Raw genomic sequence first — 23,491 nt, 5'->3', positions numbered from 1 at the left:
TGACGCTGCAGAGGGTGGCCGGCACTCGGGAAGATCCGCCAAGCTCCCGAAGAAGACGTCACTGCTGACGATCGGAGACCGTGGACGACACGACATGCGGTGAGTATAATGCACCACACTTCCGGGTCTAGCGTGGGTGGGGGGAAACACAGGGAAGGGGGCCATTCACAGACATAACATACATTACAAAGTTGTATAACTTTGTAATGTGTGTTATTCTGTGAATAATTTTTTTTCGCCGGACAACCCCTTTAATGTGTTGTCCCCAGAGGAACTTCCTTACTGAGCCTCTCTCTGACTAAGACAGGACACTACTATCACCAGTCATTGGTTGGTGAGTGGAGCAGTTGCTCTGGACATGACAAAACACAAAAACAAGGAAGAAGCATTGATGATCAGGGACTGTCAAAATGGCAGCTGTGGGAATTGGAGGAGATGAGTATCCCATTTTTTTAATTTCTGGACAATCCCTTTAAAGTATGTCTTCCTTCCTAGTAAATTAAATGCTTTTGTGACACTGCTAATACAGACCAGTTTTTTTTTTTTTTTTTTTAAGAAATGAAAAATTTAGATGATGAACCTATAATTCTCCTTCCTTGGATCTGCTTCTGGCTTCGGCACCACAAATACGCTGCTCTTGGACCCGACCATACAATTAACCACTGTTTCATATATAAACACACTGACCTGAGCCATGATGCAGACTGCCCCAGCCGTGGAAGATATTCATAAGACGATGTGATCATTCCACCACATGTTCCGTGACATGATTTAATCTTCTTGTTCCTCCCAATAAAGGCTGCCTTACTTCCTCATAGGAATCACAGCTGTGCCTTATAAAAGACTCACCATATAAACAAAAACACGTCTTGTTCTAGAGATTGCTTTATAACTACACATATCCATTTCAGTAGCTGGGAGTCTGGAAGGTTCCATCACCCTAATTACTCAGTAATAGCTTGATAATATAATAGATGTAGGTGGACATGTACACATTCCTCACATAGAATAGACAAGTTTTTTCTGTTTTTTTTTATAAAAAAAATTTTTCAAATATTTTGTCCATATTATTAGTAGTAATGTGAAAACTCTGCGATGCATAACTAAAGGCTGCTGGGTCTGGGTGTTATGACCCCACCGATCACTAGGGTATGTGCACACTAAGCAATGGAAGAGGAAAGATTTCGGCTTGAAATTCTTCTCCTTTTCTGCTCTGGCAGAATGCAAGCGGAATTTCAAGCAGAATTTAAGCCCCATTGACTTTTATAGAATTCCTCTTGCAGAATCCGCCAAAAGAATTGATATGTCAATGACATGTCCATTCTTTGGGCGGAACACAGATTCCGCGCGGAATCCGGACGGAAATTTCCACCGTGTGTACTAATGCGCGAAAATACAATAGAAAACAATGGGAGCCAAAACTGCTCATTTTTTACAGGCGGAATTTCAAGCGGAAATGATATGAAAGCAGTAAAATGTACTCATTGGGAACCCGGCCTAAACGAATTACCTGAATTTCTGAAATTATATACAGTTATATTCTAAATAAAACTGGTGTCGATTTTTTTTTTTACCATAATTTATGGTAAATCCAAAGCATAAGGCCACTCCCTTACTACGAGCAGGGCATACAATGTCAAAAAGTTGCAGTTTATTGTACAAATGAGCTGGTTGGAAAGGGATGCGGAATCCCACAATTGAGTAAACATCCACAGAGCAGGGAGAAAGAAAAAAAAAAACATTGAGTAAACATCCACAGAACAGGGAGAAAAAAAAAATAAAAAAAAATAAGTGAGCCCTTGCTGCTGCAGAAGTGCTACTGAGATACTGGGGAGCAATTTCTCCTCTTCTGTGAAACTGTAGTGTATAGGAGACGCCTAGCAGCAGCTAATCTAATCCACTAACTCAGGGACGACTGACAATTAGAGCCCACAGAGTGGAAAACTGAGATCAGTGTATCAGTAATGTGGAGCTATCTGCCCCTAGTGATGCTGCAGGTAACTTTATCATTTAACTCTATTTATATGCATAGGGTTTGGAGCTCTGTATAAGGAAAATTATAATTATATATTAGGAAATAAATCAGCATAGTCAGCTGAACCTTAACATGAAAAGGGTGATGTTCACTGTAGCCAGATGGTGGCGCAGAAGATCGCTTTATTTCCAGCCATTCTCCAAGCAGCGCACAAAACCGTTCATCCGCTTTTACGTGCATCGCCTTCCCTAAATATTATTCATTTCCAGAAAAAAAAGATATCAATTTTTTTTCATTGTAAAGTCTGGAAAAGTAAAGCTCCCATTCTCCGGACCCAGGCATTTTACCGCATTCTTCCATCACTGGCTCGCTGTTTTACAAACTGAAAGAAAGCACACCTGACACTTGTGAGAGCGCTGAAGTGTCTCCGAGCGCGGGATCATGGGCACTATTTACTAAGTGCTGCTAATCCATAAGGTGCCTGATGTCTCGGCAAAGTTTAACGAACGCAGATGGAGGACGATTCATTGCTCCCTGTTGGAAGGCTATGTGCTGATATGGCTATAAATGTGGTCAGTAAAGTTACATGGAAGCCGATATTCTGTTAGAAGGGGGAGACATCCCATGTTCTGGAAGTACAGGAAATTCTGCTGCGTCTGTGACATCTTAATTTCTACAATGCTACAAGATTCTTACAGGACCTTCCATCTTATAGGGAACATTTCAGCTTTTATAAAGTTGCTGTACACCCTAATAGAATCAGCATAGTATTGTGCACGCCTGTAGGGACACATACATGAATGAGAAAAGGGCAATTTCTTTTAAAAACTTGGGTATGCTTTAAATCAGCATCCAGCTGTTGCAAAACTACAATTCCCATCATGCCTGGACAGCCAAAGTTTTGGCTTTGTAGTGTTGCAACAGTTGGAAGGCCGTGAGTTTGACACTTGTGCTTTAAAGGGTTAAATAAGGTCTAGAAATTCCAAACATTGGAAAAGGTGACAAGCTGACACTGAAAGAGTAGTGGATGCCTGGAATAACCTTCCAGCCAATGTGGTAGATAAAAACACAGTAAAGAAATAATAGAACAGAGTTCTTTGTTGTTTTCGTCATCAATCTTCTATGTCTGTTTCTAACAGGACTGACGTCTCTGACAGTCTTCACGCGGCCCCCCCACACTTTTTACAGTTGGCTAAAGACTGAACAGCCTATGAGACATGTTCCAAAACCAGCTCAATGACTTACTCAATGAATATGGTCTGTGCATGGAAGATGCTACAGACCGGATTCATGGACCTCCCGCCATCAAGTAGCATCATGATGCCATGAGTGCCGCAATGGTGTAAATCTTTGCGGCACTGTACTGACACAGCCACACGGCCATGTTTGTGCAGAGCTGTGAAGATTTAAGCCTACACTGCGCATACAAAGCAGGAGGATCTAGTGTCTACACAGCCTAAAAGCAGCATGGATTCTGTAAGGAGCAGGCCAAACTGTATAAAACCCTGGAGTCACATGTCTTACAGCTGTCACTCTGCCTCTCTTTACACCATGTGTGTTCCCAGGCACTCTCCCTCTCAATTTTGGGTTAAAGTGGATCTGTCAGCAGGAAGACAAGGGTGTAAATAAGCACATGGCTAGTCAGCGCTTCTCATCAGGATTCCAGGCATACTCTTTTTTTATTCCCGTACACCGCAAAAGCTCAGCAGGTGTCCACAGCCCATCAGGATCCCAGGTATGGCAGCAGCTGTATGTCCCCGTATTTATCGCCTCTGGACCCACTTGCATCCACCAACCCATTTGACTGTCAAGGACTAAACAGACAGGACATAGACTTGAGCCTCCTTTACATATTAACAAAAAGGCTTATATCCTGGAGCCTGAAATCAATATGGAGTTAAAAGATTATGGCCGGTATCATGATGGCTAGGCCATCAGTTAGGGTAAACTCTGCTACGGAGCACCCTTAGGAGCATTGCCGCTTCATCCTGCCCACCCTCTCCATTGATTATCATTAGAAGGGGCAGGCTGAATGACATGGCAGTTCTCCTAAGGGTGCTCTGAAGCAGACTTTACCCTGACTAACAACGTAGGACCGTCGCCAAGGAGTAGGGTAAGACACATACCTTCCTCCTCAGTGTCCCTGGCGCTATAGGGGGATATGAGCAGGTTAGATTAGTTTAACCTGCTGATAGCATCCCCTTTAACGTTGTAGAGGTATATGCAGACAATCCAGTGCATTACAGTAGATGAGGTTTGCAGACATTTCATCCACCATTTGTGAAAAAAGCTGCATTATAAAAAAAATGCATGTCCATTTATATTGGAAATAAGTTCTGCATTTAGGGTGTATTCACACCTTGCAGATCTGCAGCATTTTTTTTAAATACATAAATTGGTTTCTGTGTGTAAAGCACTATAGTCAAACCTGTGGCCCTCAAGATGATACAGAACTGTGATTCCAATCACGCTTTGGCTGTCCAGGCATGAAAGGAATTGAAAAGAAAAGGAAATCACATCAACCAATCAATAGCAATATCTTTACTGATAGATCGCCATCTAGTGGTCACTTGTAAAACTACAGCTGCTTACCATAATATGGTAAAGTATGAGTTGTCTCTTGAGGAGTAATAAAAAAACGTTAAAAGTATTTAAAGTATTTCACATCAGGGTACTTAAGCAAGTAAATATTACCAGCCTGCTAATAGCTCATGACAAGTCCAGATGATTTATAACTGGATGCTTGTCCCATAACAAACTGCACCTAACAACTTTGTTTTACCAAAACTTGTTATAAAGTAGAGTTTATAAGAATTAGGCTTTATAAAACCTTTAAAAATGTAGTATATACAAATAGCTGAGGCACATATTGTTGCAAGGTGACAATGAAGATGTATATTTGTGCAATTTCCTCACTGCACTTTAGCTTCTATAGGCGTAGCTTGCTCTCCTTCGCCTGCAGAGCTTTAACAGCTAGGTCTGCTCTCTGGGTGAGCAATTCTGCCTCCTCCGCAGTCTTCTGTGCCCGGACGTTCTTTAGCAGGAAATGTGAAATGAAGAGTTTCAAGCCCTCTCGTAGCATTCCCAGCTTTGGGTTGTCAGAGATCCTGATGAAAGAACATGACAAAAACATGTTACCCTTTCCACAGACATTTACAGGACTAAGTAGATAAGGGGTATATAGGTTTAGGCACGACATGGCTTGTGTCTGGCACTGCACCTCGTGTCTACTGCCTTCAATAAAGCAAAGTTGCGATACCAGGCACAATGGGCAAGCAATGGGCACAGTGTATTGCTTCACTTACCATTTAAAACTTGTTGCAAAATTCCCAGCCACATATAGCTGATCACAGGGGGCCCAGCATTGCATATACCTTGTGAGCAGCTTATTTTTGGACAATCCCTTTTAAAAAAGATAACTAAGAGTGATATTAAAGGGGTTGTTCACAAAAATTTTGAACTGGTAGCCAAAAAGTTACTCCTATTAAAAAAACTCAAGTCTTCCAGTACAACTGCTGTATGTAGAGGATTTGGTGTATTCTTTCCAGTCTGGAGAGCAGTAGTGGTTTCCTATGAGGATTTGCTACTGCTCTGGGACAGTTCCTGTCATGGACAGAGGTGACAGCAGAGAGCACTGTGGTCAGGCTTCCTGCAGGATGAACAGCAGCTGATAAGTATTGGAAGACTTGAAATTTTTTTTTAACAGAATTAAATTACAAATCTCTGGCACCAGTTGATTTGAAAGCAACAATTTTTTTGTTTTGTTTTGTTTTTAGGGAGGCAGATTACTGCCTGCTGTGAGTGTGATTGTGATTGCAAGACCATAGGCTCAGGTCATACATTTATCAGCCACACATTCCCTATTACACGGGAGATATGCTGCCGAGGAACAAGGCTTTTTAATATGCCAAAACCCCCGGATCAGCGGACAAGTTACTTGGTTGTCGGCTGCTTTCTGGGTCCATTACACGGGGCGATATCAGCCTGTGTAGTAGGGCCCTAACTCTTCTTCACAGTCTGGAACATGGATGTGTGCAACACCTTTTCCCCATTTGTGTTTTCTTCTGGTGTAAACCATGAAGCCACTTACTTTCCAAATATAACGGCGAGATCATCAGGTTCAGAGTCCATCAGCAGCTTGAAGAGAACTTGACGCAGGAAGGAAACTTTAATCTTATCCAATTCGCTGAATTCTATGACCTGGAGAGAGACATATACAATGGACTTTAGAAGCTTTAGTGCTTTGGGGTTAAAAGCTAGATTGCCATCTGTTTACCCCCTTTTATAGAGTAGGCATCAATCCTTGAGCAAGACAACCTACTGGCCTATAACACAACACATGCCAGTCCAGTGTTTTCTTTAAGGAGAAAATTATCCAAATACAATACTACATAAGTGTACTGTGGAAATAGAACTCAGGATTTCTTGAATGCAAAAGTTCAATGTAATGTGAGAGTAACACCGTATAACCAGCCAGCATACCACAAGAATGACGATATTTGGATAATGGTACTCATACTCTGTTTCCTGACCTCCCCTATACTTACCTTAAAAATAGATAGCGGTAGGGATTTACTTTTTAAAAGCTGACCCAGAAAGAGTGTGAGGTTGGAGAATGTGGATGCTGACAAGCTCCCCAAGTCACGGAACTTATCCCACATACTGAATTGGAACGTCATCTGTAAGATAAGGAAATTGTATATCATACCAAACCTGACTCCATAGGGAGGTGGAATAACACATAGTAGTAGAATAATACGTCTACTAAATGACCAGCGGTATTATAAGTTACTGGTGTAATCTAACATTCCACATTTGGAGCTAAAATTGAGATAGTAAAAGAACAAAAGAAAACAAACATTTAAAGGGAGCCTTAAAGGGGTTTGTCAGCAGATTTATGCTGCCCAAACCACAGGCAGCATGAAATTCCAACATTACAAAGGACTAATGAATAATTATACGTCCTGTATCAATTCCTTGCGATTTTTCAAAGCACTGTTATTTAGAGGAACTCTTTATTGGTCACTTCCAGGGGGATTAAAGCCCCTATTCCACGGGGTGACTATGAGGAGCAAACGAGCGCTATTAGCGCTCATTTGCTCCTCGTTCCCCGCTAATCCACGCGACAGCAGCGAGCAGGTGAGTGCGGGAGGGGCTGCGGGCAGCCCATATAGGATAGTGGCAATCTGCTGCCGCCGCTCCTATTCTACGCTGTCAGCGCTCGTTTGCTCCTCATTCACCGCTCACTATTACACGTAGCGGCAGGGTGATCGCTAGACCGTCTGGGCAGACCATAGATAATAGTGGCGGTCTGCTGCCGCCGCTCCTGTGCAGCAGATCGCTGCTATCACAGTCGTTTGTTTTTCAACATGCTTGAAAGACAAACGACGCAACGATCAACTGACATGAACGATGTCGGCTGATTGTTGCCTTCTATTCCACGGGACGATTATCGGCCGTAACGGCCGATATCATCCAATAATCATTCTGTGGAATACGACCTTAAGATCTGTCCTTGTAATGAGCATGCGGCTTGTTACTAGGCAGAGCTCCTATACATATACTGCACTTGTGTGATCATCACGTACGCAGGAAACTATAAAGGTTTCTAATAATTGACAGCAAGCAGAGATACAGAAAGCAAATACAATTCTCATATACTTTCGGTATAACTTTTCACTATATAATAAATTTATATTTGTATTACCCACTGACTAAGTGTGGTTACCTCCATAGTCCAGAAGCATTGTTATTGCTGGCTCACAACCAGTGCTATCTGCTGGGCTTAAGTAGAGTCTGCTTCCCAACCAGCAGTATTTAAAGCGAGGTACATTCCCTTTCAATGTTGCACATTATTAGCACGGCGCCGGCGCAGGGAAGCTGGTGCCGGTCCTTTTTTTTTTTTTTTTTAACCATGGCCTGGTTCTCACACACGGCGCCAGTCTATTACTGAGCACCAGCCTGGGCCGAAGCACTGCACTCCCTCCCTCTGTGACATGGCTTCAATGATTCTAATGGAGCTGCATCACAGAGGGGAGAAGTGTGCACCACTCCCCAGCTCACCGCTCAATCTGACCTGCAAGGCACAGGCACCATAGATTTATGATGGAGCGTGTCTCCTACAACACGCTAAATCAAGTGGCAGACGAGGGAGTGAAGCGGGCAGCCGTGCGCTTCAGCCACCTATATTTAGAGCTTGCTGGGGGTCTCAGAACCAAAACTACTACCGACCAAAACTTGTGAAAAGTTTATTTAAATAATAAGGACACTTCAAGTAAAGTTCAGAAGCCTTTTGAGGCCTAAGCCCACAGTAAGACAACATGATCTTACATTTTTTTTAAAGGCTTCATTTACAGCAATTGTGTCTCTATGGTAACAGACTGCAAACAGTCTGATCCTGCAGACTACTCCCTGCAAACTGTCCCTTACTTCTTGTTAACATACATTATTAGTTCTTACAAGAGATGATGTATAATTATATTACATAATTAGACTACATACACTCTGGTGTTGTTAGTCTGTTACTATGAAGATGCGTATATTTGAAAAAGTTGTGGACACAAAACAGTAAAAAATGTTTAACCAAAAACCCTTTGCAAAGCTACTAAACTTCTTTTCCCCTTTCAGACGCATTGGATAAATAAAAATGGTAGATGTTATAATGTAATGGATCATTACCAGGAACCTTCTATCGTATTCACAGAACTTGCTGGACAGGAAGGCATAGAAAGGGTTGTAGGTTTTCTCCTGTAGACAACAGTCAATGAGAACATGGACTATCTCTCTTTCTTGATGATCTTTCAGGCCTAACCTGAAGTAAAGAAAAGAAAAATAAATGGAGCCCCCCTTATTTCCTAATAGTTATACAACACCAATGTAGTGTGCAGAGCTTACAATGTCATCACGGACGTCCATTCTTGAGCTACATCGTGCACATATACACTGGGGATAGTTTTCAGGGAAACAGAAATCAATAGTACAGGCGATTTTAAGAAACTTTGTAATTGGGTTTATTAGCCGAAAAATGCATTTTTATCATGAAAAAGCAGTTTGAAGCTCTCCCCCCTTGCCTTCATGGTTCACTTATGGAAAGGGGAGGGGTGGAGGGAGATGAGGCACCAAAACAGGACAACAAAAAGTTAATTTACAGCTACATCACCAGGCTCTGTCCTCTGAAGTCAGCACTGACCTCTCTGACCTATGAATAGTGGCTTTCACACAGGTCCTGCTGTGTAATCCTTTGTTCTCTGCTGCCGACTTATCTCCCTCCTCCCCCTTCCCCTCTCCATAGGTTGCACAGGGCTCGACTGATGTAAAAGTCGAGATTTCCTGATAATGAGCAGTGAATGAGAGAGGAGGGGGGGGGGGGGGAGGGACCTGGAAAAAGGCTTTTTGAATGCAGATAATGGCATACTTGCCTAATAAATAAACCCAATTACAAAGTTTTTTAAAATCGCCTGTACTATTGATTTCTGCAAATAAAAAATTAAAACAAAAAAAAAAAAACGCTTTAAAGCTCAAGGAGAAAATACAGGCTTAACTCATATGCTCTGTTAAACATAGGACGCCAGTGCACTTCCCCATACAACCTATCAGTAAGAATTGCATTGTACATCAGTGCACACACTTCCCAAGCATATAATTCCTCTGCCCCTGCCCCACGAACATATTTTTATATTCTTCCATGCTGTGTGTAAATTTGTGCCAACTAGGTATCAGGGTGTTCACTCCGGCCTAAGTAGTCACAGTCTAGGGGATGTACTTGTGGTGTAATCACGCCTCTCTGGGCATGATTACCAGCGCAATGCCTTACATTCATCAGACAGGTATACCATGCATACCCAATCCAATGTCAGTATTCAAAATAGCCTTGAACTCATTCTCCTTTACAGAGCGCTGCTGGAAGTATCATTTGGACCCTGCTCCACAGGAGAAATATAACTTGTTCACCTCTAAGAATATACATAATGGTAAACTGTGCCACAAAGTCAAAACAATGCTTCCAGTGGCGCTCTGTAAAGGAGAAAGCGTTTGAGGCTATTTCGGACATGCGCAGTACAGCGGGAATAGAATGCCACTCTAGTGCGCATGTCTGCCTGAATACAGACCTTGCAGCAGGTTCGTACAGCCACCTCTTTGTGATAAGCGCAAGGTACTGCGTCCAGAGAGGCGTGATACAGCACAAGTACATCCCCTAGACCATGACTAGTTAGGACAGACGAACCGCCCCGATACCTAGTTGGCATGAATTTACATACAGCACGGGAGATTATAAAAGTATGTGTGTGTGGCATGCCGGGCAGGGGAAACAGTTTTATGTTTGAAGTGTGCGCACTGACGTATTTGCACTGTTTAAGGGGTTTATAGCGATTGTGAAGTTGTGGGCTTACTGAAAGAGTAGTAGATGCTTGGAACAAACTTCCAGCAGATGTGGTAGGTAAATCCACACTAGTAAAGGCGATTTTAAGAAACTTTGTACTTGGGTTTACAAGGCAAATATGCCATTATCTGCATTCAAAAAGACTTTCCCCAGGTCCCCCCCTCCCTCCTCTCTCACTGCTCATTATCAGGAAATCTCGACTCTTTTACATCAGTCGTGCCCTGTCTGTTCTATAGAGGGAGATTAGTCGGAAGCAGAGAGCAGAGAACAAAGGTTTACACAGCGGGAGCGATATTCAGAGGTCAGAGAGGTCAGTGCAGAGTTCAGAGGAGATAGCCCGGTGATGTAGCTGTAAATTAACTCTTTGTTGTCCTGTTTTGGTGCCTTATCTCCCTCCATCCCTCCCCTCTTCATAGAGAACAATGAAGACAGGGGGGAGAGCTTGAAACTGATTTTTCATGATAAAAATGCATTTTTCGGCTAATAAACCAAATTACAAAGTTTCTTAAAAATCGTCTGTACTATTGATTTCTGCAAAAATAAATAAATAAAATTAAACGACAGTGACACTTTAAACCTGGCTGGGATAAACACATATCTATCCAAAGATAATAAGAAGGGAAATACTAAAAGGGCAGAGTAGATGGAGCCAGTGGTCTTTTTCTGCTGACAATCCTCTATGTTTCTATTATTGTTTCCCTTTAAAATAAAATGAATGGAAAATTGTCCAGCATTGCACTAGGGAAGAAATTAAGGTAACCAGAACCCATGTCTGTCAGTGTGGTCTCTTTCATAAGTGCTTTACTTACTTTAGTAGCTTCTCAAACGCATCCAAATAATCTTCACTGGTCATGACAACACAGAAGATATTTCTCCTGATGTCTGTGTTCATCCGCTGCTTGCGAGCCAGGTCCATGATCTTTGCACTGACCTGAAAGACATGATAAATGCAAGTTAACAAACTTAGCAAAAAGTAGATGGCTGTTTTTTCTACATACAGATTACAGCCAACAGAATGAAAAGTTAATTTGAAAACAGTTCATTTAAAGCAATTGTTCAAAAACAAAAAAACAACTTTTAAATAAACTAGTCCCACCAAGTGCCAGAGATTTGTAATTTACTTCTATTTAAAAAATCTCCACTCTTCCAGTACTTATCAGCTGCTGTATGTCCTGCAGGAAGTGGTGTATTCTTTCCAGTCTGACACAGTGCTCTCTGCTGCCACCTCTGTCCGTGTCAGGAACTGTCTAGAGCAGTAGCAAATCCCCATAGAAAACCTCTCCTGCTCTCCAGACTGGAACAAATACACCATTTCCTGCAGGACATACATCAGCTGATAAGTAGTGGAAGACTTGAGTTTTTTTTAATTGAAGTAAAATTACAAATCTCTGGCACCAGTTGATTTGAAATATTTTTTTTTTTTTTGGGGGGGGGGGTGAACTTCCCTTTTAATAAAGGAGGATCACTGAACACAGAATATTGGTCGGACAAACAAGAAGTGAAGTGTCCACAACGTGTTGGCATATTTTGTGCATCTTACATAAAGTACAACGTGTTTTTTACTTTTTCGATCCATTAATAAAGAAGATTTTTATCTGTGTCGGAGCCATTCCATGTTTTGGAGGACTACGTAGCAGTGTATGCCATGTTAGTTTAGAGGTGCCTTTTGTGTTATTTAATGTCAAATCACAGGTTTAGTGTTGCTTGAAGGGGTTATCCAAGAATAAAGGCTGGCTACTTTAAAAGCACTGCTACTTTTTTAGAAAAATAGCACCACCCGTTTCCTCAGGTTGTGTGCAGTATTAGGCTGGGTTCACACTACGTATATTTCAGTCAGTATTGTGGTCCTCATATTGCAACCAAAACCAGGAGTGGATTAAAAACACAGAAAGGCTCTGTTCACACAATGTTGAAATTGAGTGGATGGCCGCCATATAACAGTAAATAACGGCCATTATTTCAATATAACAGCCGTTGTTTTAAGATAACAGCAAATATTTGCCATCCACTCAATTTCAACATTGTGTGAGCAGATCCTTTCTGTGTTTTTAATCCACTCCTGGTTTTGGTTGCAAATATGAGGACCACAATACTGACTGAAATATACGTAGTGTGAACCCAGCCTTACAATTCATCTCCATTAACTTCAATAGAACTTAGGTGCAATACCACTGCCTAAACTGATGACAAATATGGCGCTGTTTCTGGGAAAAAAGCAGCCATGTTATTCTAAGCCTAGACAACCCCTTTAAAATTAGGGGCCATCCGAAGACCTTATTATTGTCTGCACTATAAGCAGGATATAGCATTGAATTAATACCTTTCCAACCGCTGGTGCTGAACCCTTGGATGAGGACTGTCCAATCATTGGTGCTCCACTCCATGATGACCCGACAATCCACCAGCGGCCAACCTTGTCAGCTTCCAGAATATTCTCCAGGGATACGCGGAGACGAGTGTCACTCCCGGATACACTGTTGTGAACCTGCACAAACACACCATATTTATAAAGCTATACCCTTATCTATTGCAATTTTTTTTTTTAATGCATAGTAGATGAAGCTCCATTTACTGCAGAATGATTGTGGTATAACAAGCCCAGATGAGAATACCCTTTAAGGCATTAATAATATGAGCTGTTTCTCAAAAGTGGAAACGTTACTCAGGGGTTCAGCTGGGAAAATAATATTGGAAATTATTGAGATAATGATAACTTTTTTTCCCATTAGGCAGGGTTCATACTATGTTTTTGTAATCCGTTTTGTTTGCAAAAAAATTGTGTGCATCCGTTTTTCCATCGACTTCCATTATAAAAAACGCATCCTTTTTTTAAACATACAAAAAAAAAACTACTTGACCTTATTTTTGTGTACATTTTAAAAAAAAAAGATGCGTTTTGATCCTTTTTTTTATAATGAAAGTCAATGGAAAAACGGACGCACACAATTGCATCCGTTTTCCTACCAGAAAAACCGATTGCAAAAAGTAGTCTGAACCCAGCCTTACTTACCAGTGAGCGTTGAAGCTTCCGTAGTTTCTCCACAGGTTCGGGGTCGTAACCTGGTATCTTACGCATATCATTGTTCTTTAATGCCAACATAATCTCCAACATAAACCGGACCTAGAGCAGAAACAAATCTTATATGATCACTGTATCACAAGGCATGGTAGACAAAATCTTAGTATCATTTTCACCCCTTAACACAGGTGTAGGGAACCTTGGCACACCAGCTGTTGCAAAAGTACAACTCCCATCATGCCTGGACATCCAAAGCTTTAGGCCAGGGTTCCCTACCCGAGCCTCAATAACCCCATGGTGTGGTATTAACCCCTTCGGGACCAGGCTAATTTTCGTTTTTGCGTTTTCGTTTTTTCCTCCTTGTGCTTAAAAGGCCATAGCACTTGCATTTTTACACCTACACCTTACACCTTTTTGCGTCACTAATTGTACTTTGCAATTACAGGCTGAATTTTTGCATAAAGTATACTACGAAACCAGAAAAAAATTCAAAGTGTGGTGAAATTGAAAAAAAAAAAACGCATTTCTTTTATTTGGGGGGGAATGTGTTTTTACGCCATTCGCCCTAGGGTAAAACTGACTTGTTATGCATGTTCCTCAAGTCGTTACGATTAAAACGATATATAACATGTATAACTTATATTGTATCTGATGGCCTGTAAAAAATTCAAACCATTGTTAACAAGTTCTTTAAAAATCGCTCTATTCCCAGGCTTATATCGCTTTTATCCTTTGGTCTATGGGGCTGTATGATGTGTCATTTTTTGCGCCATGACATGTACTTTCTATCGGTACCTTAATTGCGCATATACGACTTTTTGATAGCTTTTTATTAAATTTTTTCTGGATTTGATGCGACCAAAAATGCGCAATTTTGCACATTGGGATTTTTTTGTGCTGACGCCGTTTACCGTACGAGATCAGGAATGTGATTAAATAATAGTTCGCCCGATTACGCACGCGTCGATACCAAACATGTTTATTTATTTACTTTTATTTAGAACCAGGGAAAAGGGGGGTGATTAAGACTTTTATTAGGGGAGGGGGCTTTTTACTTATAAGAATACTTTTTTTTTTTTTTTTTTTTTTTTTTACACATATACTAGAAGCCCCCCTAGGGGACTTCTAGTATATACACTTTGATCTCTCATTGAGATCTTTGCTGTATACTTATACAGCAAACATCAATGAGATCGGCACTCGTTTGCTTTCGGCTGCTGCAGCCGAAAACAAACGAGTGCCGAGCCGGGGACGGCGCCATCTTGGAGCGGTCCCCGGCTGGCTTCAGTTACGGAGATAGCTCCTCCGGGATAACGTCCCGGAGGAGCGATCTCCGCCCCTAGACACCAGGGAAATGCTGTATCTGGTAATCGGATGCAGCTGTCATGTTTGACAGCTGCATCTGATTACTGTATTAGCGGGCACGGCGATCGGACCGTGCCCGCTAATACCGGCGGTCCCGGGCTACAAGCGGCACCCGGGACCGCCGCGGTTCAGGTGAACGCCCGCACCTGCGCGAGGACGTACAGTTACGTCCTCGTGCGGGAAAGGGTTAAAACATGTTAGTCATAACTGCATACTGACTTAACAGTATTAACAGTTCAAGAAGAAAAAAAAATAGAGGGGGTACGCACCGTCCGATGCAACCGTCTTTATTTCACAGAACACACAAGTAAAATGTAGCATACGAGAGCAGGTGGGGGGACGCCACACGCAGTATGCAGTTGCTGCCGTTTTTCGTGCATGCTTCTTCAGAAGAAGCACGCGCATGCGTGAGAAACGGCTGTAACTGCTTACTGCATGTGAAGTCCCCCCACCTGCTCTCGCATGCTACATTTTAGCTTGTGTGTTCTATGAAATAAAGAAGGTTGCATCGGACGGTGCGTACCCCCTCTATTTTCTTTTCTTCTTAAACTGTTAGTATTTACGGCACTGTTTAGAGGGATAGGAGCACCCGTCATCAACAGTCAGTTCACTCTCAACACGCCAAGCAATTCCTCCCACTAACCTCCAGTTGCCGCAGGATAGGCAGTGCCGGCCGCTGTATCTATTGCTAGTATCGTGACTTAACAGTATGACATGGTAGTAAGGCCCAAGTAGAGCAGCTGTGCAGAGACACACAATGATGGGCGAAATAGAGACAACTACTAACTACACTATTGCATAGTTTGGATCTTACAATGGCCTCTAGATCTGCCATCGTACTATATCAGGATCTGCCAGAAGCAGGGCACAATGGGAGGCCTATCAGCGATATATGGTTCAGAGTGGACAACTACACAATGGCATCTACATGCCCAGATAGGGGGGCACATAGACAGGCTAGTCCAGAAGTTAGAAAATACATTTTGGCTTGGTTCTCACTCGAGACTGATCCTGGAACTTCTTATCCACACTGCCGGCCTTGTTTTGAGCCTCGCAGATCAGTTCCTTCAGAGCCAAAGCATCGTCTTTCCGTAGAGAGAAGCCGACATTCTTCAGTAGCAGCAGGATGAGCTCGATGTTCCTCTCCGTGAACATGGACACCAGCATCTTCAGAATATCAAACACCAGGCGGGAGTCTACGACATGGAAGTTGTACAAGTGTCCAATGAAGGTGATCAGGTTATCGCACTCTTTACTGTCTGTGACGTCCTCATACTGGTCATGGAACTGCTTCACCACCGTTTCCAGGATGTGCGCCCCCACCTGGTAACACAAAGAAAGTTGCTAGATTAATATTGCACCCACAATAAATATGAGAAAATCCACATTTCTATACAGGAATCAGTTCTGCAGATGCTGGACTACTTGTAAATATATATAACACGCCAACAATATATCGTATACAACTTATTACCTCAATCCCCACTGTATGGTGCAATATACTGATGAGAAGTACGTGCTCCATCATAAGCCGGTCCGGCATCTTTGCTGGGGTGATGCAGGCATTGAGGAGAACACCGGATAACACGTCATTCATGTCCTTTCTGCTGTTGGTCATGTAGAGTTCTTCAAGTTGCCCCCTGATAGACGCCATGTTCGGTTCACTCAGTCTATAACATCATAATATAAAATGTTAGATTTTGCTTTGATATATACGACTTTACACCACAAAGACCTGCAGATCATTTGTCAGTATCTCCAGCAGCTCCCATAGACAGTACATGAAGTGACAGCGGGCACAACCAATCCATTCCCGAGACTGTGGGGTCTGATCAAATACTTATTCCCCATCTTGTAAATAGGGAAAGAGTGTTAATGGCTAGAATACCCTATAAGTAAGTAATATAGGAAGAAAAAATATGAAATCGTAAACAATTATGGTCACCATTACAGCTATATGGCTCTCCAAGGAAAATGATAAAACATATATATATATATATATATATATATATATATATATATATATATACATATATACACACACACATATATATATATATATAGAGAGAGAGAGAAATATATACTGCAATATCTATTCCTTAAAGTGTAGAATAAAGCAGGTATTCCCTAAAGTGTATAGGGATTGGGGGCAGTTCAGAGGTCAGACCCCCCCCCCCCCCCCCCCCCCCCCCCCCCGGTGATCTCTTACTTGTTCCCAATCCTGTGGATAGGGGACAAGTTACATATTCTTGGAATACTCCTTTAACTTGGGTAGCTTTTACATTCAGTGGCTGGAAAAGCTGGATGGCTCAAATAGGTGTCATCCAGCTTTGCCAGAAACAGATATAACTAAAGCTGGTAATGCACCCATAGCCGACAGCTATGACCCCAGGTTGAGCGGAAAGCGCACGTATTATCCGTAGAAAGGGAGGAATAATAAGGAAAGGTTCCCATCAGCGATGGCTTGTTCTGTACTATAAATCTGCAGCCTGTCACTCTGCGGAGGGATATGGCGCTCATCTATCACCTCCCAATTAATATTTAATCACAATGATAATCTATGAGACTAAAAGTGGAGAAATCTACGGCTCCAGAAAGATATCAACTTGTAGTAACAAAGGGTAAACTCCATACATCACTGAGTGACCCCCGGCATCGCCTCCAAACAAGGGAGTCCGTGAATCAGCTGAGGCCGGAGAGCGATCTAGAGATGATGGAGCTTCATGCTGTCAATTAGAAAATATGAGGAATAAAAAAAAAAGCACTCCAGGCACGGAGCCAAGACACAGCGGGCGACCCAGGACATGGCATGCTGTGACTAAGATGGAGGCGTCATGTGATACCTGTTCATCAGTCCCTTCACACTCTTCCTCAGTCGCTCCAGCTCTTCTCGCCTCTTTGCATCTGCAGCTTCAGAAGTCTGTCTGAGATGGGGAGGAACGTACTTGTTGTCCTGATCCGGAGCAGTCTGTGAGAAAGAATCTCCTATGTAAGAGCAGTATATTACAGGACAGGTGTGTTCTCTCCAATGTAAGAGCAGTATATTACAGGACAGGTGTGTTCTCCTATGTAAGAGCAGTATATTACAGGACAGGTGTGTTCTCCTATGTAAGAGCAGTATATTACAGGACAGGTGTGTTCTCCTATGTAAGAGCAGTATATTACAGGACAGGTGTGTTCTCCTATGTAAGAGCAGTATATTACAGGACAGGTGTGTTCTCCTATGTAAGAGCAGTATATTACAGGACAGGTGTGTTCCCCTATGTAAGAGCGGTATATTACAGGACACGTCCTCTCTCTCCTATGTAAGAGCAGTATATTACAGGACAGGTCCTCTCTCCTATGTAAGAGCAGTATATTACAGGACAGGTGTGTTCTCCTATGTAAGAGCAGTATATTACAGGACAGGTGTGTTCTCCTATGTAAGAGCAGTATATTACAGGACAGGTGTGTTCTCCTATGTAAGAGCAGTATATTACAGGACAGGTGTGTTCTCCTATGTAAGAGCAGTATATTACAGGACAGGTCCTCTCTCCTATGTAAGAGCAGTATATTACAGGACACGTCCTCTCTCTCCTATGTAAGAGCAGTATATTACAGGACAGGTCCTCTCTCTCCTATGTAAGGGCAGTATATTACAGGACAGGTCCTCTCTCCTATGTAAGAGCAGTATATTACAGGACAGGTCCCCTCTCTCCTATGTAAGAGCAGTATATTACAGGACAGGTCCTCTCTCTCCTATGTAAGAGCAGTATATTACAGGACAGGTGTGTTCTCTCCTATGTAAGAGCAGTATATTACAGGACAGGTGTGCTCTCCTATGTAAGAGCACTATATTACAGGACAGGTGTGCTCTCCTATGTAAGAGCACTATATTACAGGACAGGTCCTCTCTCCTATGTAAGAGCAGTATATTACAGGACAGGTGTGCTCTCCTATGTAAGAGCAGTATTTTACAGGACAGGTCCTCTCTCCTATGTAAGAGCAGTATATTACAGGACAGGTCCTCTCTCCTATGTAAGAGCAGTATATTACAGGACAGGTGTGGTCTCCTATGTAAGAGCAGTATATTACAGGACAGGTGTGTTCTCCTATGTAAGAGCAGTATATTACAGGACAGGTGTGTTCTCCTATGTAAGAGCAGTATATTACAGGACAGGTGTGTTCTCCTATGTAAGAGCAGTATATTACAGGACAGGTGTGTTCTCCTATGTAAGAGCAGTATATTACAGGACAGGTGTGTTCTCCTATGTAAGAGCAGTATATTACAGGACAGGTCCTCTCTCTCCTATGTAAGAGCAGTATATTACAGGACAGGTCCTCTCTCCTATGTAAGAGCAGTATATTACAGGACAGGTCCTCTCTCTCCTATGTAACAGCAGTATATTACAGGACAGGTCCTCTCTCCTATGTAAGAGCAGTATATTACAGGACAGGTCCTCTCCCTCCTATGTAAAAGCAGTATATTACAGGACAGGTCCTCTGTCTCCTATGTAAGAGCAGTATATTACAGGACAGGTCCTCTCCCTCCTATGTAAGAGCAGTATATTACAGGACAGGTCCTCTCTCTCCTACGTAAGAGCAGTATATTACAGGACAGGTCCTCTCTCCTATGTAAGAGCAGTATATTACAGGACAGGTGTGTTCTCCTATGTAAGAGCAGTATATTACAGGACAGGTCCTCTCTCTCCTATGTAAGAGCAGTATATTACAGGGCAGGTGTGTTCTCCTATGTAAGAGCAGTATATTAAAGGACAGTTCCTCTCTCACCTATGTAAGAGCAGTATATTACAGGACAGGTCCTCTCTCCTATGTAAGAGCAGTATATTACAGGACAGTTCCTCTCTCACCTATGTAAGAGCAGTATATTACAGGACAGGTCCTCTCTCCTATGTAAGAGCAGTATATTACAGGACAGGTCCTCTCTCCTATGTAAGAGCAGTATATTACAGGACAGGTGTGTTCTCCTATGTAAAAGCAGTATATTACAGGACAGGTCCTCTCTCTCCTATGTAAGAGCAGTATATTACAGGACAGGTGTGTTCTCCTATGTAAGAGCAGTATATTACAGGACAGGTGTGTTCTCCTATGTAAGAGCAGTATATTACAGGACAGGTCCTCTCTCCTATGTAAGAGCAGTATATTACAGGACAGGTCCTCTCTCTCCTATGTAAGAGCAGTATATTACAGGACAGGTCCTCTCTCCTATGTAAGAGCAGTATATTACAGGACAGGTCTGTGTCTTTCTTAATATATCCTATTACAAAGTGTACACTATGCAGCTCTGAAGGCAGGCCAATCCACCCCCAGTGGGAGAACCCCCCCGCCCATCTAAGACGCTGCTCCATTAAAATGAATGAAGCCGCATCATAGAGGGACGGGGATTTCCTCCCACTGGGGGTGGGTCGGCCCGCCTTCACAGCTGCAGCCTGGGCCTGATAGTACATTCACTTTAAAGGAGAAGTCCCGTCCTAGTCACTGTGGGGTGTGAGGAGTTCACTTTTAGTTATTTTCACACCCACACCCCTCTACCTGCAGATTTCATAGTTGGTGGGACTTTTCCTTCAAATGGGAATCCCCTTTAAGATCTTATGGTGCGTTTACACAGAGAGATTTGACAGATTTTGGAAGCCAAAGCCAGGAATGGATTTGAATAGAGGAGAAATTTCAGGCTTTCCTATATGACCTGCTCCCTGTTTATAGCCTGTTCCTGGCTTTGGCTTCAAAAATCTGTCAGATAAATCTCTCTGTGTAAAAGCACCATAAGAATATGCTATAATGTTGAACCTTATTAAGTGGCTCCTCCACGTTTTCGTCATCTGAGCCCTGAGAAGCCCCTTCTGACTGATCATCCTCCTCCTCCTGACCAGCATCTTCTCCTGATTCCTCCAGCTCTTGCTCTATGGTCTCCTCCTCCTCCTCAGACTGCTCTTCTTCCTCAGAGGAACCTTTTTCTCCATCATCTTCCTCCATGTCCTCTCCTCCATCACTGTGTCCTTCCCCATCACTGCCCTCCTCGCTCTCGGACTCTTCCTCCTCCCTCTCGGACTCTTCTTCCTCCTCCGGCTGCTCGGACAGTCTGTGCAGCTTATCCGCTGTGTTCATCTCCTCTTCCCCATCATCATAGAGGCCGAATGTAGCGGCCCCTGGCTCCAGGACCCCCAGGATATAATCCAGCCCATCCTGGGTGAAGGCCTGAGGTAAGGAGCTCTTGCTTCTCCTCTTGTTCATCCTCAGGCTCTTCTCCAGCCTCTTGATCTCCTTCTCCTCCCTCTCATTGGCCTCCAGCAGAGCCTTCCTCCTGGCCTCCTCCTTGTTGGGCTTCTTCTTCCTCTTCTTCTTCTTGGGGTCAGGCTGCTTGGCTGGGGCTGCTGCTTCCTTCACCTGGTCCCCCTTCCTGCTCTCCTGACTGGGGGCTGCTGGGGGCTTCTTTGCAGGGGGCTGACTAGCCTTAGATCCCCCCTGATCATTGCCACTAGCCCCCTGGGGTCCTTGTTTGCCCGAGAACTTCCTCTCATAGTAAGCTTTCCTTCTGATCTTCTTGGAGAGGCGCTTCTCCTTCCTCAGCTCCTTACGGCTCTTCGCTCTGCCTCCAGTCCCCTGGAATCCTACAGGACCACGAATCTCAGCATCCAAGCCGCTGCCCTCGGCTTTCTCCACAAACTGCTGCACGGAGAGCTGGAGCTTCTTAATCTGCTCGGGCCCGGCACGGCCGGAGTTCTTACGCTTCATCCCCGTTGCTTACAGATACACATCACCCACGTTGGACATGGGCGCCGCCATACTGCGGAACACGAGCTGCTTCCGGCAGAGAGCGAGCGAGCCGTGCTGTACTGCCTACGGCGGCTCTATAATACACAGCGCCACCTTGTGCTCCAGCGGAGAATGACAGTTCTCACTGCTCTGGAAATTTGCTCTATTTCCTATCAATAATAGGAAAAGAAACTTTGCTTGGGAAAATGTTTGGTATTGTTCCTATTCCCATGGTATTTTTGAATAAATAAATAAATGGCCGTTGTTTTAAAATAATGGTAATTGTTTGGTAATTGGACAAGGGGAATAATAGGGTTCTTTTCACACCACTATTCGATAGAGCAGAATCCAGTAAAAAAATAAATATATAGAATTTGGCGCATGTGTGTGTGTGTGTGTATATATATATATATATATATATATATATATATATATATATTATTTTTATTTTTTTTTATATGTAAGTCTACGGATAACTATACAGCAGTGTATGCTGGGGAATCTCCCATAGTATTGTATATCTCCACTGGACACTGCTGTGAAAGGAGCCTAAGGCTGGGTTCACATATTTTTCATGTTTGCTATCGGATCCGTCTATATTAATTGAACAAAAAAGCATAAACTGATGAGCAGACTGATTGTAAAATGATTAGTTTTTTTAATGGTTCATTTGTATTTTGGCTTTAAAGGGAACCTGCCACCGTGGCACCTGGGGCAGAACCCACCCTACCCCTGGATAACGAATCATATACTTCCCCCCTCCTGCCGGTCCAGTTCCCGTTGCCAGTCCCACAGCGGAGAAGCTGCCGCCCACTTGTCTGCGTGCTCAAAATGCAAATGAGCAAAGAAATCACTGCTCCAGTAGGGTGGATTAGGGTGGGTTCTGGCCAGGGTGATAGGGTCACAGGATCCCTTGAAAAAACTGACTTTTGTACATCCTTTTGCTTCAAGGGGTAGGCCACTTTATAGTAAAATTCATCATTTTACAGTATTAGTAACTGTACTCACTGCACTTACTGACAGCAGCTCCCTGTGTACTTCATAGAACTAATATCAGACTCCCCTCCTCCAGTCTATGCTGTCCTGCTCTGTGGTGAATCTGTCCATAAGATGGCTGACATGGAGGAGTATGTGACCACCGCTTTCACCGCTGAGCCTGTATATGCCTATAGAAGACTCAGGACATGCTCCTCCATGTCGGCCATCTTATGGACAGAATCACCACAGAACAGGGCAGCTCAGCCTGGAGGAGGGGAGTCTGATATTAGCTCTATGAGGTACACAGGGAGCTGCTGTCAGTATATACAGTGAGTACACTGACTAATACTATACACTGAGCAATTTTACTATAAAGTGGCCAACCCCTTTTAGTCGGCATCCATTTACATATCAGTTTACTTTTCTTCCTGGTTTCTCACTTGCTCAGCGCAAAATAACTGATGAAAACTGATAACTTGCAAACGGATGTGAACAGAAATACCTTCAGTACAGATCCCCTCTCATTGACTATAATTAAAAGAAAGAAAAAAAACTAGCAAAAATGCACTTTCCGTTCGTGTTCCGTGTTTTTTAGTTTTGCCGGACAAAAATTCTATGTCCGTCAAAAAAAAAAAAAAAACAGAACACTGACGGATCTAATGAAAACGGAGCACAATTAAAACCATTGAAATTAATGGGAAGTATGACAGATCCACTCGGTTCCGTTTCTCTGTTATCAAAGCGGAATAGCTGAACCGTGGTGGAGGGTGCAAACCTAGCCTAACATCCAGCTGTCAATTTATTCATACATTTCCAGAAGGAATAATGAAGGAGGAGCTAAGACAGGGATGAGGAACCTTTCTTCCTTCAGCAGTTGCAAAACTACAATTCCCATCATGCCTGGACAGCCAAAGCGAAGCATGATGGGAATTGTAGTTTTGCAACAGCTGGAGGACCTAAAGTTCCCCATACCTAAGTAAAGACCTGCCATGATTTCAGTTCTCCTAATGTTATTTTCTAT

At 43.0% G+C, this 23,491-nt stretch overlaps 1 protein-coding gene across 1 annotated transcript; it reads right to left on the bottom strand.

The window, feature by feature from the left end:
• Positions 1-4,501: 4,501 nt before the first annotated feature.
• On the bottom strand, positions 4,502-21,553 carry NOM1 (nucleolar protein with MIF4G domain 1). The gene is made up of 11 exons (XM_069960503.1): positions 20,527-21,553; positions 17,583-17,707; positions 16,214-16,409; positions 15,739-16,062; positions 13,366-13,476; positions 12,676-12,840; positions 11,165-11,286; positions 8,654-8,786; positions 6,523-6,654; positions 6,066-6,175; positions 4,502-5,082 (listed from the first exon to the last, which is right to left on the bottom strand). Exons 1-11 carry the CDS (start codon positions 21,469-21,471, stop codon positions 4,905-4,907), a joined length of 2,541 nt encoding a protein of 846 aa, XP_069816604.1. The 5' UTR covers positions 21,472-21,553; the 3' UTR covers positions 4,502-4,904.
• Positions 21,554-23,491: the final 1,938 nt, after the last annotated feature.

The sequence above is a fragment of the Dendropsophus ebraccatus genome, chromosome 2, assembly GCF_027789765.1.
Source record: "Dendropsophus ebraccatus isolate aDenEbr1 chromosome 2, aDenEbr1.pat, whole genome shotgun sequence".
NCBI lineage: Eukaryota > Metazoa > Chordata > Amphibia > Anura > Hylidae > Dendropsophus > Dendropsophus ebraccatus.
Note: the sequence above shows the minus strand (reverse complement) of the source record. Positions and strands in the feature narration are given on the sequence as shown.